Source organism: Clarias gariepinus, chromosome 8 (genome assembly GCF_024256425.1).
Source record: "Clarias gariepinus isolate MV-2021 ecotype Netherlands chromosome 8, CGAR_prim_01v2, whole genome shotgun sequence".
Lineage (NCBI taxonomy): Eukaryota > Metazoa > Chordata > Actinopteri > Siluriformes > Clariidae > Clarias > Clarias gariepinus.
In genome coordinates, this window is record NC_071107.1 from 23988990 (window position 1) to 24008681 (window position 19692).

At 36.8% G+C, this 19692-nt stretch overlaps 1 protein-coding gene across 2 annotated transcripts in view; it reads right to left on the bottom strand.

The window, feature by feature from the left end:
• Positions 1–19692, bottom strand: part of prkceb (protein kinase C, epsilon b) — a 94705-nt gene that overhangs the window by 31334 nt on the left and 43679 nt on the right. Inside the window, exons 3-10 of one of the 2 annotated variants that reach the window (XM_053501907.1) lie at positions 9399–9558; positions 7904–7938; positions 7247–7335; positions 6849–6978; positions 5381–5523; positions 4398–4491; positions 3910–4124; positions 1830–2003 (exon numbers count right to left, since the gene is read on the bottom strand). In XM_053501907.1, coding sequence (XP_053357882.1) covers positions 1830–2003; positions 3910–4124; positions 4398–4491; positions 5381–5523; positions 6849–6978; positions 7247–7335; positions 7904–7938; positions 9399–9558 — 1040 coding nt within the window. Of the gene's footprint in view, positions 1–1829; positions 2004–3909; positions 4125–4397; positions 4492–5380; positions 5524–6848; positions 6979–7246; positions 7336–7903; positions 7939–9398; positions 9562–19692 lie in introns of both variants that reach the window. The other variant, XM_053501906.1, reaches the window with a different exon arrangement.

The window sequence follows — 19692 nt, forward strand, 5'->3', positions numbered from 1 at the left end:
ATTTAGATACAATCCTAGCAGGTGCCTAAATTGATTTTCTGGGCACAGCATGTATGTTGTGTTTCCTACCTCTAAAGTTAGACGATTTATTTTATTTCATTTGTTTATTAAAAATGCAAAAGCAACCACAAAGATTTTTTAGTAGTATCTAGATCACCAAACTAAACGCAAGCAGCTGCCTGAAATAATCAGGACATTACATAGCATTCTTGTCTGTACTGTAAAATATGTAAAGTATCATGTGCTATAAAAATTTACTTATTAACCCAATAAACCCATGTCAAATAAATTAAATGGTGCACACTATCTAATATTTATTTAAAGTACTGCCAGGGCATAACTGTATGAAAAGGCCTGCTTGCAATTGGCTCATTAATTACTGTACATTTGGGTCAATTAAACAATATAGCTTTCACCCTGTTTATTTTCGGGGTGTTTTAGGGGTAGGCAGGCATAGCTGTTTCAGGAAAACAAACAGCACATGGAATACACATTAGGGCTGATAAAGATCAGCGGCCCATTATATGAGGCCCACAACAAACGCCTGTGATAGAGCAGAGCAAAGACGAGGCTAATGCGCCCATTAGTAGGGAAAAAGAACATGTCTGAATGTGAAGAGAAAGAAGGAAGCAGTGGGAAGTGAAGACGAAAAAAATGAAAGTTTGCTATACTTTAATATGATTTTAAACATGCATAATGAAAAATGTTCAATAAATACTACAATATATACTTTTCTGATATCCAACTCTCATTAGGAACAATGTCAGGTGAACAGGTTCACTCAGTTTGCGGTCTCAAGAAAGCTTTTTTAAAAAGAACGCGGTCTTCCTCCATCCTGAAACTCACTTTTTTCTCCCACTTCCTCCGGCCTGTATCCACAGCCTGTTTCCGCTAGTCTCTTCTCCTTAGCCTGCCACCACCCACCCGCCCTTTCTTATCCCCACCCTCTTCTTCCAACTTCCAGAACACAATGTTCTCTGGCTTGTTTGGGGAAACGGTAGAAATAAATAAATTAGAAGGGAGTAGGACAACATTATTACGTACGACCGCAGGTTCAAGCTGGGGAAAAACAAACAAGAAGGCTGGCTGTGGCGATGGCTCTGTAGTTTCACTGCTCCAGTGTCAGGCTCAGACAGTTTAGAATAGACAGTACACATTAAACCCACAACTAAACACAAGAGCATCTGGGTCTAGCGACGAGCATCCCGTTCAAAACAGGGTGTCTGTTTCACAGATGAGGTTAAGAGCTTTAAAGAACAGAGGATTCTCGAGATCCTGCTGTAGTTTTGACACCTTTCTTCATTGGAACCAGTATAATGTAAAAACTTACTGTCACATACTTTTATTATCATACAGTAGTAAAATGCTGTATATCTACGGGGTGTCCTATTGGTTAAGCATCATGAAAAAAATAAGCTGGTATTAACAGATCTTACTCTTTCATTAAGATTTCTTAAAATGGATCACATCATTTACATTATGATCTGTAAAAATATATTAAAATATACACTAACCTAATAGTGCTGCACTTATGCAGTGCCCATCATTTTGGAAATACTACAATTATATATACCGATTTATTATATTATATTATATAACACATTTTTAAACTCAATTGGCTCTTGCCAAAAGGCAAGGATGGGTACAAACAAGACCATGTAATGACAGCCAACTAAAAAGTATGGCAAAGGTCACTGCAACAGATCAAGCTGACATAATGTAAGCTTCTATCTCCCCCTAGTGGTACATTGATGTCAATACGTTATGGACTTAATACACCTAATGGGAAACTGTTAAAGGTTGTAACTGAGTAAGAGTGTGGTGTGTACCTTGGTCTGGAAGCAGCAGAAAAGTTGGGTCAGGTAGGGGTGTTTTCTGGCCAAAGCCAAGATGCGTTTCTCTGTAAGAGTGCAATCTACATCATCGTCCTGCAGGATCACGTCTTTCTTCAGCACCTTTACCGCATATACCTCGTCTGTGCCCCTGAGCTCAGCCAGCATCACCTGCACAAACACGCATGAATGATAGTCAAATGAGGAAGACTAATGGCCCAGATGATACCATTAGGTCTTAAAATATCTAACTCCAAATATGCAGTCACATGCGGTTCAGATCAACATCACTGGCAACCTTGCATTTTATCCATATCTCTAAAGTTTAATTATAAACAGTTAAAAATAGTCATTTTTTTTCCATTTTTGCAATGCATTGTGAGGTTATTTAACATCTCATGAGCTGCAAATTTCTTAATTACATTGCAAAGTATGAAAAAATTTGTCAAGATCTGTGAAGATTTATGGTTGGTGAAAAAGCAACGGGATGAAATCGATCTTTTTTTTAAGCATTAAGGTCATCATTTATTGCATGCATGCTACAGTAAGTTTCATTATATTTCTATATATATTTCTGCATAAGTGTAATCTTTTGCTACTATGTATCCAATAAACATTTTTTAAAGATTAAATCGGGTTTACTGCCTTTTTAGAAGTTTTCAGAAGTTTGTGGACACCCGACCATCACACCCACATGTGTGCCTTTCCTAAATTGTTACCATATCTTGGATGTGCTTGTATGTTGCAGCAATACAATTTCTCTTCATTGGAACTTTGAAGCCTAAACCTTTTGCAGGAAAGCACCTACACAAACCATGTATGTTTGAATTTACACTGAAGACAATGACAGACTCAAAGATTTTAACCTTTTCAAGATTGATGACAAAAAGATTTAAAAAATTACTTTATACCATTTTTTTCTACTGTATGTTCATTTCACTAAGCTAAAAAAAAAATTACAATAACCCTGATAATAATGAGACCAGACCGCAGGAGAAACCACTCTAACCAGCATTTGCACCAGGAAACAGGATGGCCTGGAAAAAGAAAATCTCCAACTAAGCTATCTTTTCCAGTCAGTCTTAAACAAATTCTCTCACCAGTGCACTCCGATTTATAATTAAACCACTGCATGGCACTAAAATCAAAATCAGATGTTTTTGACACGCTCCAGTGATGGGGCAATGAATTCCTCCTCAAATTCCTCCCCTTTATAGTTTTCAGGAAATGGCTGCAGTCTTCACAGAGCACCTGAACATCAGCTTCCATCTAACTACTGTACATGCCATGCCACTCATTTGTAAAATGATTAATGATCTTCATTTCATTCCATTACATATCTTATTATAATTAGCATTCTCACTGTGTATTATTATTTTCAATTAAGCCTTCTTAAATCTGTATCTGGGTTCATGCATTAGTACCAGGCCTCGCAGGAGTGACTTGTGTTTGTAGCACTGATAAACACTAGATATTTGCTCTGACCCTGATGGTTTACTCAGTTCTTCCTACAACTATCTTCCACTTGCTTTTGGGTCATGTTTTTTTTTTAGCACTTAGAAGACTGTCAGCTTGTCTAAAGGCTATATGTTTGGATTGGATTTTGCTTCGCTTGCTTAAGAAGAAAAAATGCCTGCCAAATGGAAAATCCAATAACCTGCAAGAGTCTATGGGGTTACATTGCTTCGAAATATAATATATATATATATACACAGTGGTGTGAAAAACTATTTGCCCCCTTTCTGATTTCTTATTCTTTTGCATGTTTGTCACACTTAAATGTTTCTGCTTATCAAAAACCGTTAACTATTAGTCAAAGATAACATAATTGAACACAAAATGCAGTTTTTAAATGAAGGTTTACGTTATTAAGTATAACTAAATAATAAAAAACATTATTTAAAAACTGCATTTTGTGTTTACTTGTGTTACTGTATCTTTGACTAATAGTTAAATGTGTTTGATGATCAAAAACATTTTGTGTGACAAACATGCAAAAGAATAAGAAATCAGGAAGGCGGCAAATAGTTTTTCACACCATAGAATTGTATATATATATATATTGGGGGTGGTTCACCTTGCCAAAGCTGCCCTTGCCAAGCACTTTGATGAAGTTGAAGTCCTCCAAGCTCATTCGTTTAGACTGCAGCGTCTTCACTTCACCATTCTCTTTGCCCTCCCTTGTCTCCTCTGAGCAGCCCTCAGTCGAGGATGAAACTGGCTCTGCTTTCAGCTCCTCCCCACGGTGATCAAAAGACAAGGCTTTCCTGATGTTCTCCAGATCCTTTATGTCTGCACGCAGGGAGAAGCACTTCTCAAACACAAACAATTCTCAAGTATAGAGTATATGGCTACGCAAATCTATGTGTATATTAATTTTATTTTTTTATATAATAATTTCAATAACATAGGGTTCTGCTTTTGTATTTTTAACCAAAAGAAAACCCATTAAAAATTATTTTTAATAGCTTTTCTATGAAGTGAAATATTAAGCAGTTTTTAGAGTGGTTTGGATTAGTGGACTAAGTTACAAACATGGTTGACAGATGACGAGTGTGTGCCTACCCTGGTCACACGGTGATGTAGGCGCCGATTTGGAGCGATCTTCCTCTGTTTGTGGGGATATTGGCAGAGGCTGAGGATCTGCACCTTGACTTATCTGTGTGGCACATTGTACATCCATTATAAATGTGAAAGATTGATTTTAGGACCACATCCCCCCAAGACCCCCCCCCCCCCCCCCCACACACACACACACACACACACACACACACACACACACTGTTTCTAAATTACAGTCGCTCCAATAAAACACTTTGTTCTAAGCTAATCTTGCTTACATTGGAATTTTAAACAACGTGAGGTAGGCAGGGTTATGGTTTACTGTAATAGAACAACAATAAAAGGAAAAGGAGTACTATGAACTGGGCTTTGAGTAATGAGTGCAGTGAATACATCGCTGCAGAGGCAGAGCATAAAGCAGCATAATGGAGGACACAATAAAGTCCAGCAACTAGCAACATGTGAAGAATAAAATTACATCTTAATTTAGGGAAAATTTGATTCAGGTTGTAGCAGACGGTGTAAATGTGCCATATTGTCAGGGCCCAATGATATTTATTTTTATATCTGCCTCTCAGAGTAGAAAAGAATCATAAGTGTGTAGAGGCTAAGGCTGTGTAGATGTTTCTGAAATATAATTCATAATAAGTATAGAGTAATTTTTTTGTTCTTTTTTTGTTTTGTTAATTTTTCTTAACTATTTAATTACCTTTTTGTAAAGATTTTTTTTCTTTATTTTGAACTTTTCTTACTTTTTTTGTAAACTATGTTTCGTGATTCTATATAGGTATTAATAAAAGTGATAATTATGATGGTGGTTGTTATTATTTTTTGTATTAGTAAAAGTAAGGATAGTATGAGTAGTAGTAAATAAGTTGCCAAGATTTTAAGTGGTACAAGGGGATAAATGTTGATTGCAGTTAAATACTGCAATTTCCTCATCATGCCCATTTGGAGAGCAGAATTCCCTCTGATCGTCCTCTTGCCTTTTTCCTCCTCTGTGTGCTGCTGGAGATTTTATCAGGCGTCACTCCGAGGTCAGACAGCACTTTGGCAATGCCCCGCGCATTGACGCCGCAGTTAGGAGCTACATTGCTTTCACAGCGTCTATGTACATTCATTTTACATACTGCAGAGAGAGAGAGAGAGAGAGAGAGAGAGAGAGAGAGATGACAAATAAGTAACTATTATATTACAACATCTAACATCCATAGAGTATAGAGTGCAGAGAAGTAGAGAGTAAAATGGCTGTAGTGCAGTGTTTTATTTATTGATATATTTAATGGTAAAAATATTCTTTTAATTCATAGAACACTGCACTACAATGATTTCACTTTCTAACACACTACACTTCATACTGTACTCTATAGAAAGACATAAAAATAGGCAAAAAAAACATTTCGACCGTGTAATCTGATTGGATAAGAGGCTTTCCACGAATTCCATTACAGAGCATAACAGCACTATGACATCTGACTGTATAACTCCACAGAACTGCATAGAGGCGAGAGTAGCTGCCTGCCAAAAGCCACATTAAAAACAAGTCATCGAGACATTTCCAGGAAGAAAACATCTGATAACAGTATCGCAGTTAGTCATTGCTTCTACGTTGTTCTGAATTGCCTCTGAACCATCTGTATTTTTTATTATTTTTTTTATTTTCAGGGCTTACACAGGCTACAAAGGTAACTAGTTTCTAACACAATTCATTTCTATTCCCTTATCAATGGCACTACATTATGTGCGAAACAAGGGATTATACACCCTACATAGTGCATGCATTAGCTTTCCATCTTATGCTATTTGGTATTCAACCACAAAACCCACAAAGTTAACTGATACTCTAAAGCGGAATAAATGGAAATACAAAGTCATACTCGTACGATTTTCAGGACAGTCCACCACCTTCAAGGTTAATTTTCTTCACTTTTTGGCTACATAGTAAAAATTTAAAACAACCCCTCCCCCTGGTAATTACACTAAGAGTCAGTCGCCAGCTCAATGCTAGTTCTGGAAGTCACATAAGGATATGTGTTGGTTAAGCAAAACAAATGGTTAAATAAACAAACAAATCATACTCTGTTTATAATAAAGTCTGTGGAACTGTTAGACTTGAGGTTGTGCTGTTGTACTGAATATAAGCCAAGCTCGGCCCTATGGCCGGAGCACAACTGTGCTGATATTTAGAACAGCAGCACTCCGTCTCATGTGATATTGCTTAAATATAAATACGGAGACTGCACTAATTTAATATTCATAATGAACTATAAGGCAACATAGCGACTTGATTGACAGATGACAGTTTTTTCATTGGAAAAAATGAAGCAAAATACTAGATATGAATTTCATTTTCTCACTCCCTAATTAGAAATTTCAGTTACTGATGATAATGAAATTATTATTATTATTATTATTATTATTTTATTTGTGAAGCTGTGCTGGCTGTCGGCCCACCTTTGCACTGCAGTCCTTGTCTCATGAGCCCCCACAGTAAGGAACCACAGTGGTCACAGAATGTGGGCACTTTGTAGTTGTGAATGCTGAATTTGTGTGGCATGTTCACACTGAAGCGCTGAGAGCCCACCTGCAGGGGGAGACCAAGCACACACCACCACAGCAGGTCAGTTTAGGGATAAATGTATTGCATAGCTCTGTTTTTTTTTTTTTTAATCTAAGGTCTTTTACATTATTTTGCATTGTCCACCATTAATTTATACATATACATATGCATATACATACAGTTTACATATACATATTATTATTATTATTATTATTATTATTATTATTATTATTATTTAGCACCTTCAGATGTTATTATAAATAAAGGTTTTAAACAGCATACAGTTTATTACCTCCTCAGCTGTGTCCTCCTGTTTCTTTAGTCCTGCACACTTGGTTATGATAAGCTCATGACAGCGTTTGTGAACCACACATGTGCACACTAACCACCACAACAGACAAAGAACAACATAAGAAGACAGTTAGTTCAATTTACACGCTGATTAGTTTTAGGGCCCAAGCTCTATGACATAAGTCCTATTACGTCATACTGTAGTGTGTGAAGGGCCCTCTTGTTCTTAGGGTTAGGATTATTATTATTAGGGAGCAAGCACTATGATATCACCCCTATTGCCTTTCTAAGGACGTTTATTAGGGGTTTGCTGTGGTGCCCAAAAACTAACAATTATTATTAGGGTCACTATAACACCAGGACTCGTAATAATAGTGTTGATGTCTGAAAGTGCAGATGTCATAGTGTAAGAGGGCCCTATTGTTTTACTAAGTATTTTTTTTAAATCACCCAGGCTGCTGCCATTAGGCCACCTAAGAGGTTGTGTGTGCATTTTGAAGGTATTAAACTTCTCAAAAAACACAGGTTGTTTGGTGCGCCCGGGTGCTAATGGCGCAGGTGCTTGGGCCCGCTCATAAATTTAGTTGCTTGCAAGTAAATTTGATTGATCCTCTAGACATACAAGTAAATTGGTAGAGAGTTTAGGGTTTTACAGTACCTTGACACTGATAGCCCTGCTTCCCGAGGACACCCCTGTGAGCAAAGAAATAGAAAACAAGTTGGTAAGTTATATGCAGTACTGTACAAAAGTCGAAGGTAAAGGAAACCGTGTTAAACAAAGCTGCTTTCAAAACTAATTAATATTTCTATATTTAAAAAATACTATAAAGAACATGAAGCGAAAGAATAATCAACTACAAATAAACCTCAATATGTGTTGTCATACCATTTCCTGAGCATCTTGGAAAATCTGTCAAATTTTTCTGTCATCAAGAATTTTATCCTTTTTTGTTGTTGCAAAACCTGAGCAGCTTTTTCTGTTATTATTATTATTATTATTATTATTGTCTAATAAGTTGCCTTTTATCATTTTTATTACTTACAAATATTTTTCTTTATCCATTAATTTTTAGTTTAGTAAAAGTTAATATAAAAAATGCATAATGCTATATAAACTCTGTAAAGGATCTATAACAAAATTTGTGCATTAAAACAGTTGCCTAAAATAGGCTTGTACATAAGATTCTTACATGAACAAGAGCATGCCCACATAATTAAAGTCTCAGATCATACAGATAGAGTGACCCAAATTTTCTCATTATGGCATTACATAACCAAACCCTTGAAAGAACCTCAGCTACCAAAAAACTGAAGCTAATGCACCATCTCAATAAGCAAGAAAGGTTTAGTCCTTATTTTACCTATGTGTTTTTTTATGTTGTTGTTGTTTTTTTTGCATGGGTGTGTATGAGTGAGTGTATAAATAGTGAATCTTATTTACAGTAAAAGTACTTAATGCTAGGTGCCTTATCTTCTTAAAGACCTATGTATAAAGTAATGTTTTATATTAAAGTTTAAATAAATGCCAATATTAAATATAGTATAATAATTCTTATGTATGTCAATTCTACAAATATTATTATTATTATTATTAAATTAATATAATGCAACTTTTATATACTGTAATTTTTGGTTATTAACTGGCAAAATTTACAACTGAGATGCATAGCATTTTTACATGGAGACCAGAGTTCATTAAGGTCATTTAAACTTTTCTCATTTATTTGTGATAATAAAATGCATAACAAGTAATGAATGCAGCATCAGTTATGACATGTGTTATCTTATTGTGTTACACTGTTTACATTACTTTAGGTTTAAGAATGCTAATGGTCATTATGTTAATTATTATAGTAAATAGTGTTAGTTAAGGGACCCTAAATGTAAAATGTTATCCATATCACCTCTAGAAACATGAAAGAATACCAGTTGTATTAAAAAACATTGTACTCCTTGCTAAGGAGACAGAATGCACACAACTGACCTGCCTGATGTGCAAACATCGTCAGCTGTAACATGGTGAACTTGTGTACTCACCTGCTTCATCTCATTCAGTCACACAAACACAAAAGAGAACGTAAACAAATCTGATTCGCACACATTAAGCCTGCCTTGATTACCACCTTGGAGTTTGTGCAGATGTGTGCACTCACCAAATGAATTCGCGGCAGTGTGAGCAGTAGGTGGGTTGCCTCAGGTAGGTGGCCATGAACTTGTGGCCGTTGACTTGATGCACTCTCCTTCGCACCGCTCCCTGCCTCTTCCTGGGCCGCATACGTTCGCGAAACACTCTCTCCTCATTTTTAAAGCCGCCTGCTGATAAACACACACATACACATACTGTACATCTCAATCCTCGGCATTGTATTGTGCAGATATGCCAGATTTAATTGGAGACACCAAAAATCGCCCATAATAAAAAATAACCCAGTTTTTGCAAATACTTTCTTTATACAATAATTGATTTTCATGCCATTACATTATATGACATTTAGAACGCATAATGATATTTTACACTATAAACACTTTTCTTGCAACATCATTACAGTATTTGTGGTTGGTATTGAGGTAAACATCACATGTGTGCTAAGTACAGTACATGATTGAAGGTTATATTTAAGAAGAAAAAAAAAGCCATTTGGTTTTCCATCTAACCCATACTTACACAGAGTTGCTTAATGTGTTTGCATCTGACACTGCAGGTTAATAAACTTTATGTGCAACTAGCTTTTAAAAATATTGCTCGGGGCTACATGTTTTAAATCAAAACAGGGCAGTAAGTGATATACAGTATTTAACCAGTTACTATAGAACATCTTTATAGCGCTGATGGAGTGTTGTTTTGGTTTCTTGAGGCAAGCCTTTGATCCCCTACCAGCATGATTTTAGGAGAAAACTAAACAACCCAGATAAAACTCCTGTGGACATGCTGACAACACAGACAGTAAAGTGAGGTCAGGATTGAACCCGGAACACTGAAACTGTGAGACATGCCCCGATGTGAGACGATGTGAGCTGTGAGACGTGCCTCTGTGCTGCCTATGACTAAGGCTTTAGAAAAGAATACAACATGGCAGGAAATACCTTGCAAAGTGCGTCCAGTGAACAGTAGCCAACAGAAGCTAAATTTTTCCTGAAAACCTTATTTGATTCAGTACGTTCTTTGCTAGTAAAATATGTAAAATGTTTAATATGCAGTTATAAAGTCAAAGCTCCTGGATCACTGGCTCAATCCTGAGTTTATGATAATTTATTTGAGAAGTTTCTATTCATATCATCTGATGTAAATTTTCTTTTGTGTTCTCTTGTTTCCTGCTTCCTCCCAAAAACATGTTTATAGGCAGACATATCTAATTTTAGTTCCTGTTACTTTTAGTTCACAAACACAAACACACACACCCACATACACACATGTGCGCGTGTGCCTTTAGTACCTTCAATAGGATTGTCAAGCATTTTAAAGACGCTTTTGTCTATTCCCATAAATATTGTTTACATTATTAAAAAAGAATATTACGATCATTATACTGTATATAAGATTTAAGAACATTTAAATTGCTTTACCTGTGCCCAAATTTTACTCATTAAACCATTATTAACATATTAACTCATTAACTCTTATTACAACATTGGTAGATATAACATATCCTTAGATGTGTTTGTGTTTACTGGGGCCACACTGAGCTACTGATCAATGGATTGACGGAGCACAGCACCAATACTGAATCTGTTAGACCTACTGTGCATGCATTAGTGCACATACAGACAACAGTGGTGGGTGCAAACACTACTCCTGCAAAAGAGGGAAACATACCGTATTCTGCGTAAACTTTGCACGGCAAACCTTACCTTCCCAAAGCCTGATGGGGAATGATTATTGACCAACAGTATTAACATAAGTAGAAGTTAAGTGTTTTAAAAAACTAATTGAAGACTATATTTCCTCATCACTGCCTGCCACACCGGACCCACTACAATTTGCTCATAAAGCCTAGGCGATATAACAGGATTCGTTCTACATACTGCTCTAACGTTCCTTAACAACAGAGAAGAAAGGTAGGTGCAAAAGCTTTGAAATGATTACAGGTTGGCACTGACAACATAACCAAGTTTGCAGACCTACGAATAAGAATCTGTCTATCTGACCAGGTTCTGAACATCCTTACAGGCACACCTCTCCAATCTTTACCCAAAGCATAGGAGTCCCACAGGGCTATATCCTGAGCCCCTTTCTGTACTTGCTTTACATACATGACTGCACTGTTCCTACATTAGTCTGAGTTTGGTATTAAACAATTTCAAAAAAAATTGATAACCATTCAGGAATTATAGCCATTTTCATACACACACCCTACTTTTGGACTGGCTGACTAATGTGACCTGTTACCTTTTTAAACCATCAATAATTAAGCAGATAAAATACATGGACAAGGTTCGGAATGTTACATCTGCATTTGGTGCAAATGTAGCTGTACCCTTGAACTCTGAACATGAGGTCTAAAGAGGTGACTGTGCAAGTGAAAGTGGTCATCCTTAGCCTAAAACCAAAACTAAACCAATCAGAAAGATAGCAAAAACATTGAGAGTGGCCAATACAACACTTTGGAACATTCTTAAAAAGAAGGAATTAACTAGCAAGCTCAGCAACAGCAAAAATCCTAGAAGACAACCGAAGACAACTAAAGTAGATGACTGCAAAATCCTTTCCATGGGAAAGAATAACCCTTTAAATCAAGACTATTAGAGGAGGTAGTCATGTCATTAGAGGAGGTAGTCATGTCATCGTCAAAGTCTACAGTCAAGATACAGTACGGCTTTATGAAGTAAATACAGACACTTCACAACACGGTGCAAGCCACTGGTAAGGCTCAAGAACAAAAAGACCAGAAAACTTCGCCAGATTCTTTGGACTGATGAAACCAAAATTGTACTTGTACCAGTATGATGGGAAGAGAAAAGTATGAAGAAAAAAAAACACTCATGATCCAAAGCATACCACATCATTTGTCAAACGTGGTGGACACAGTATTCTGGCATAAGCATGTACATGTATGGCTGCCAGTGGAACCGGGTCACTGATGTTTATTAATGGCCTGACTGCTGATAAAAGTAGCAGGATGAATTCTGAAGTTAATAGGGCTATACTCTCTGCTCAGATTTAGCCAAATGCTGCAAAACTGATACTGTAGGATGCCTCCTTATATTGCAGACAAATAATTGTCTGAAGGGAGAAAGACCCACAAACAAGCTGCAGCTGAAGGCAGCTGAAGTAAAGGCCTTTCGAGAGGCAATGCTTCTCTCGAAAAGAAACTCAGCGTTAGGTCATGCCCATGGGTTCAGACAGTCAGTGACTGCAAAGAATTTTCGGCCCAGTATTGAAGGCAACCCTTATGTTTGTACTCGTGGTCTGCATTTTGTTTCCATTATTTATACCCACCCAAAAAAAGAATTAAGACAAAAATAAATAAATGTGTGTGTATATGAAAATAGCTGTAATTTCTGAATGGTTAATGCCACACTTTTGTCAAACCCCTTGAAATAAAGCTAAAAGTCTCCACTTTGTTCCTGTCTTCAATGTCCCTTTTTAAATTCAATGTATTGGTGTAAGAGGCCAAATGCCAAAATAAAATCTACCATTGTTCCAAAATGGGCGGCACGGTGGCATAGTTGTTAGCACTGTCGTCTTGCACATCCAGGGTCCGGGTTCGGTTCTTGGCCAGGCTCGATTCCCGTGTCTGTGTGCATGGAGTGTGCTTGGTGGGTTTCCTCCGGGTACTCCGTTTCCTCCCACTTTCCAAAGACATGTTAAGGTTATTTGTCGTTCCCAATTTGCCAGTAGTGTGTGAATGGGTGTGTGAGTGTGTGTACAGTATGTGTGTGTGCGCTGCGATGGATTGGCACCCTATCCAGGTTGTACCCTGCCCCGTGCCCTAAGCCTCCTGGGATAGGCTCCAGGTCCCTGCGACCCTAAATACAGGATAAAGCGATATAGAAGATGAGTGAGTGAGAGTGTTCCAAGAATGTATTGACCTAACTGTATACTGTACATACAGTATAAACTTACTGTATATACCTATACACTGTATGAAATGATCCCAAAAAGATTTATATAAGTAAATGATTCAAAGAAAGATTAAACTAATATACTACTACTAAGATAGGTACTATGTTTTGCCAAACTGGATGCTTAACTGAAAATTCTAGCTCTTCTGTTGAAGAGCATAAAAATAGCTTGACATTGCCATAATAATAAACAGTGGTTAAGTTTGCTAATTATCTAGGTACACATCTGGAAGGTGTAATTTATCTGCTGTTTCTTTCCATGTCATGTTTCTCTTTGTCCTGCTATAATATAACTATAGGATACCTTACAGAGACATTTAATCTGCTGCAGCTATTCAACTTACAGTACTAACTACTGTATTCTTTTAAATCCAATATATTTTGCTTACATTCCGCCATCGCCACTACCCTGTTTGTAGCTATCCCATGATTCCTGTTTGATCCTATTGCTCGTCACATTATGTCAACAATCTTGACTTTTAACCAAAGATGATCTTTTACGATGTTTAAAGTAAAACTGGGCCGAGTGCTGTTTAACATAAAGCCAGTCATAACCACCCGATCCTGATGTACCACTGCCAAATACAAAAACAAAGCATTATCTTGCTCAGTAACATCCCCAAACACAGATCTCCAACTACATCAAAAATACAAGATGCATCATTAAAGACGGACTTCCAAACCAGCAGTGTCCAGAAAGAAAAAAAAGATTTCAAGGTAAATGCTAAGAGGATCTCAAAGGATCTCTGCTACCCAGACAATGCCCTCTTTTTAATGTTGCTGTCTGAAAAGTGTTCCTGCAGCCTGAAGTCTAACACAGAAAGGCTTAAAATGGAGCTTGTTCTTCATTACTGCCTCTCTCTACGCTGCCCTACACTCTATACTCTATGATCATGTTGAAACATAAATTACTCATTATTCCTCACAATCTATTGTTATATTCTACTTTCACCTGCCAGAGATACATCATAAACATTTACTAATAATTGCTTTAAATTTGCATTAACTAACATATTGCAGAGTAGTCTCTAAATATTTTTGTTCTGGTCTATGTGTCATGTGTGTCTTTTCGTCTTTGAATTTCGCTTGTTTTGCACACAGTTTATCAGGTCATCAACCAAGCATGTCATTGCACACTGCACACTGTATGATTGCGTCTGTGACAAATAAAATTTCCCCTCTCTCGCATGCACCATCTATTTTACTCTCGGTGGAAAATGCAGAACAGTAATCACTCTTGAGTATTCCCTAGTGTGATTCTATCACTTTGCTGCAGACAGAAAGAGAGCGAGCGCTCAACCTGCCATCACAGCTGTCAGATAACCATAAAAGCTATTCTGGTATTAATAAAGCCCAACAGAAAAAGAAAAACAGACAGACAGCACTACAATTCTGAAATAAAGGCTGAAAAATTCAGCACGAATAGATAAGCCTGTACAGACACACACACACTCAAAGGGAGTGTGATGAATGTATTTAAGTATCAACATTCAAGTGTTCTCAGGAGCTGAGTCTTCGTTCTGAACCAAAACATGAAGACGAACAAGAGGCCAGATTTTAAGCCTTTATTTTGGGTCATGCAGCATTACAGTTTCTCAACTAGAGACTTTTTTTTTATTGCCTTTAAAGGCACTGAGTGTTTTACTAAACGCTTTTCATGTTAGCTTCTGTATTTTTGGTATCCTTGTATATTTCTGTGTGTTCCAGCTCCATCAGAACAGCCTTTCAACTTTGTTCAAGTATCATATCCATGTCAACATCCATAATTACAGCAGCAGGATCTGTGACATAATTACAAATGAGCAAATAACAGGAAGTTTAGTATTTCTCAAAAGACTACCCTTTCACTGAGCTCCCTTTGACCTTTGGTTGTTTCCGACATCAAGTTCAAAAGTTACAGATCATCAGCTGAAATAATGTTGCACGTTTTAAATGTAAATGTGCTCATCCTCACTTGATGCAATGACTGACCTTTATCAAGCAAAGAAAATAACTGAAAAGATTTTAAATTTGGATTTGTGTTAAGAGCCCTTCTGCACACTTATTAAAATGAAAGGAGAGGGCTGAACCATCAACTTTGTGGAAGACATGTGGTTGGGAAAAGAAAATCATGAATGCCCATGATATCAGAGATCATTTAAGAAATAATAATATTAATGAAATAATTATCACATTAGAAATCACATCCATGTTTAATAGTGAAAGTAATTACATTTCCAAAAGCACAATGCAATAAGAACATAATATACAAGATAAACAGCTAAGTGAGACTAATGAGACCAAAAAATGGCTCAAGTTTGATTTGAAGAATAAATCTTGGACTTTGAAATAGAAAAAATAACTAATAAATAAATATTTTATTTAACTGACAGACATATTTGAATATGTCTATAAATTGTCTGATGAGTTGTATATACAGCATGTCATTTAAAATTAATAAGTGCTATTTTTTTTTATATATATCTGATGCTATGCACAGTCATGTTGATTTGACATCACTGTGTCAAAAGTCGAGAAACTGTAGTTGAGAAGTTGAAAATGTGAAGTGTTGAGTTGAAGTGTTTGATTTGTTTTACGGGTTTTGTAAAATTACAAGTTGTAACCTTACGTTAAATGCAATTTAATAATGTATGTTACACTATTCCTAATGGCTTAAATAAGTTAAATTAGAGGTGGAACTAAGCTGCAATGACATTGGTTAATGATGATTATTTCCATATTGTTACATTTGGCCGTAATGTTCAGCTTTGGTTAGCAATGATTGAGTGGCCCAACAGTAAAGTGCCAACTACCCATTCATACCTACTAAGCTAATGATGGTCGTTTAACCCACATAAGCTGTAAATCAGTTCACAAGGGATATGGACACACACACACACACACACACACACATCTACCAAAGCAAATATTGACAAGTGACTGTTCATGCTCCCTGTGTTACATTATTGACATTGACATATGCCTCCAAGTGGAGGTCTTGGCTGTGTCTGTCTTGTTCTGTTAATGTCTGAGATTAAATATAAGGTGCAGATAATCCTACGCCTGCTTTTACCTCCATCTATGGGCACAGGACAATTGGCATCTGTCTAGTCTCAAACTAATGCCATTGAAAAGAAAGTGTCTCATCTGATTATTACATATGAATCACTCATATTATCAAACAAGAGAGAGAGAGAGATAAAAGGAGATTAACAAATTACAACATTAATGGGCATGAAAAGGAAAATATTAATCGGCTGAGTGGCTCTTACCAGGGAATCCTCTCACTGACCACTTTAGCTATCAACAAAGAGCAACAGCCATAGATCAATGTTTGTCCATCATGTGACTGCTATCTAGTGTGTTATTATTGTACCACAAAGTGTAACAACATCACTGATTTCACTTTTAGGGTCTTCAGGGTCTTCTTTTATGAGCACATATGTTAAGTACGTTGATGTTTATGCCCAAGTCGGATTCAATGCTTTTTAATTTCATTTAGTACTTAGACTTTGTCGGCCAAACAGCCTATACCACTGTATGCAATAATCAGCGACAGTATGTATAAAATGTACAGCATGTACATGGCAGTGTACGCAACATGATGCCCCTCTCAGCATGTAAATCTCTATTTGATCGATGCTCCAAATTATTATATTTGTATTAATATTTAAACTACATGTGAGCATATCCTAGATGCTTTTTTCTTTATTTTTATTTTTTGTGAATCCTGTTACAATAGAAACAATAAAAAAAAAACTAGCGGGCAAAGGGCTGATAAAAATAAATAATATTTTTCAATCAAAAATGTTATATATATGTATATACTAAAATTTCTGGCAAGTACACAAGCTGCATTGTAAAAACAACGACTTTCCAAAAATAGGGAACTGTTACTTATAGTTGATAACAATAGCCATCTAATAATACACTTTATGGCTAAAAAGCATGGGGAGTGGACCTTACCCAGCACTGTTGCCACAAATTTGAAAGCACTCAATTGTCATTTGTATGCTGGAGCATAATGATTTTCCTTCTCTTGAGCTGAGGGCTTAGTCTAAACCTGTTCCAGCATGACACTGACCCTGTGCTCGAAGAGAGGTCCAGTAAGACATGGGTCATCAAGGTCGAAGAGGAAAAACTTGAGTGGCCTGCACAGAGCCCGACTGATTTCATTATAATTCATCAGCTTTGGGATGAACTAGAATCTTGACTGCATGTATTCTTACAATGTTAAATGACTTATATTGAACATCTCCCTATCCAATTCTCTCTCAATCATTAATAAAGATGTCTTGGTTTGCCAATATGTTTGCTACATTCTCATTAGCACTACAAGTTTCTAATGTTGGCTTCAGTCTGTGTGAAGTAGGGGGTCAGAGAGATTCAACAACCTCAGATTCACACAGAGTATGATTTAAGTATGATGGCAAGTAATTTACCATGTCTCACTCATTAACACGCTCAGGGAGGATCAGGCCATCCCCGCTGCGTTTCAGTCTGTCACACACTCTCTCACATAGACACAGATATGATCATCTACCACACATACACTATACACCTTCTATAAAGCTAGAACAAATTCACTACTAAAACATCTATTTTAACATAATTGTGACAGTATTGTAGTAAATGCTTCAAGCAAGACATTCTTCACCTATTCAAGTTACTAAACATTGGGGGCTGATTAAAGTAAAATTGCAATTGAAAGAAATAAAACTGAACACCCTGGCCCCACACCTCCAGGGTCGAGGTTCGATTACCGCCTTGGGGCTGTGTGTGTGGAGTGTGACTGTTCTCCCCGTGCTTGGTGGGTTTCCACTCTGGTTTCCTCCCACAGTCCAAATACATGCAGAGTAGGCTAATTGTTATTTCCAGATTGTTCATAATGTGTAAATGAAAGTTTGCTTGTGTGTCCTGCGGTGGATTGGTACCCCGTCCAGGGTTTAACCTGATAGGTGCCACCCTGGGATAAGCTCCAGGCTTCCTGTACAGCACAAGCGGTGTAGATAATGAGAGGCAAAAGTGAGAAATAAAATCGAAATTCTAAACAAATTTAAAATGAAATTATAATAAGTATAGTTGTAAGCAATGATGATCGGGGATGAGCACCAGTCTTACCGCCCAAGCGCACCAAAAAGACAGTGGGCACAGTGAACACATGCATTTAAGTGGGGCATACCAGTACCATTACGACAACATTTAGAATAGCAGGAATTTCATGTTAAGACCTTTAAAAAGCCCTAGATGTAGGAAAAAAGCTATAATGTTCCCGAATATGGTGTCACTTGACGTGATGTTATTCAGGAAGTTATTAGCCACTTTTTGGCATAAGTTTAAGGCATCTTATGGGCCCATTTAAGATAATGAATTATCGCAATTTTGCATCCTCAATGTCTTCAGATCACATTGGCCCGATTTGGCAGCAATCATATAAATCCCCAAAGAGAAGTATATCTAATTCCATTGGGGCGTTTTGCAAACGACCCAAAATAACTGACTTCCTGCTGTGTAGAGCCCATTACATGCATATTGAAATTTGTTCAACTCAATGAGATCTAAAGGCTTATTGGGTTTTGTATGTACATATATATGCAAGTGTGTATGTATTTTGTAAAACAAAATCTTTTGTGAAGGCCCGGCAGCAGATTCCATCCTCTGTGATTTTCATTATTTTTCAGGCATGTTAAGACCCCAAAAAAATCCCTTCACACACATCATAGGGCTGCTGTCATAATGCTTGGGTCCTAAACAAAATGTTTTTTTAGAACAATGCATGTGTAAATATATTTGTTTAATGCATTTATAACAACTATAAAAACTTGTTTTTTTTTGGTTGCTCATTTTTAAAAAAGGAAATAAAATAATTCTTCATAAACACATGATTGAAAAACAAGCCTGCAGGTCTAAAAGCAGCTAATTTTGCTTTTTTTCTGACATTAAATAATGAATCAGCAAATTTCTGCTTAGGTTTGAAACCAACAGGTTACAAAAGACTTTGATTTCAGAGAATACTGCTTCTGCTTCTACTGATGTGCAAATGTGTCTGACTTCATTATGGAGTCTATTGGAAAGCTAATTCATATTAATGAGCACTGGGAGTGTGTTTTATGTTTGTAATGACTAGCATCCAGTGACAGGAAAAATGGGCAGTGTGTTAGACAGGCAGAATAAGTCAGGCATTATTTTCAGTGTAAAGCTCAGAAAAAGTACATACAGTCCTGCAATTAACATCTAAGTATGAACTGTTTTACATTTTTGCATCAGTTCCAAAATAATGAAATTGAGACAGTTCTTGGAAAGACCAAGAACAAAAGAGGAAACTGTTGGATCGAAAGGGCAGCTTAAAAAGTAATTGAAAGTGTGTCCACTTCAAAGGAATTCCAAGTGTGTGTCCACTGACTT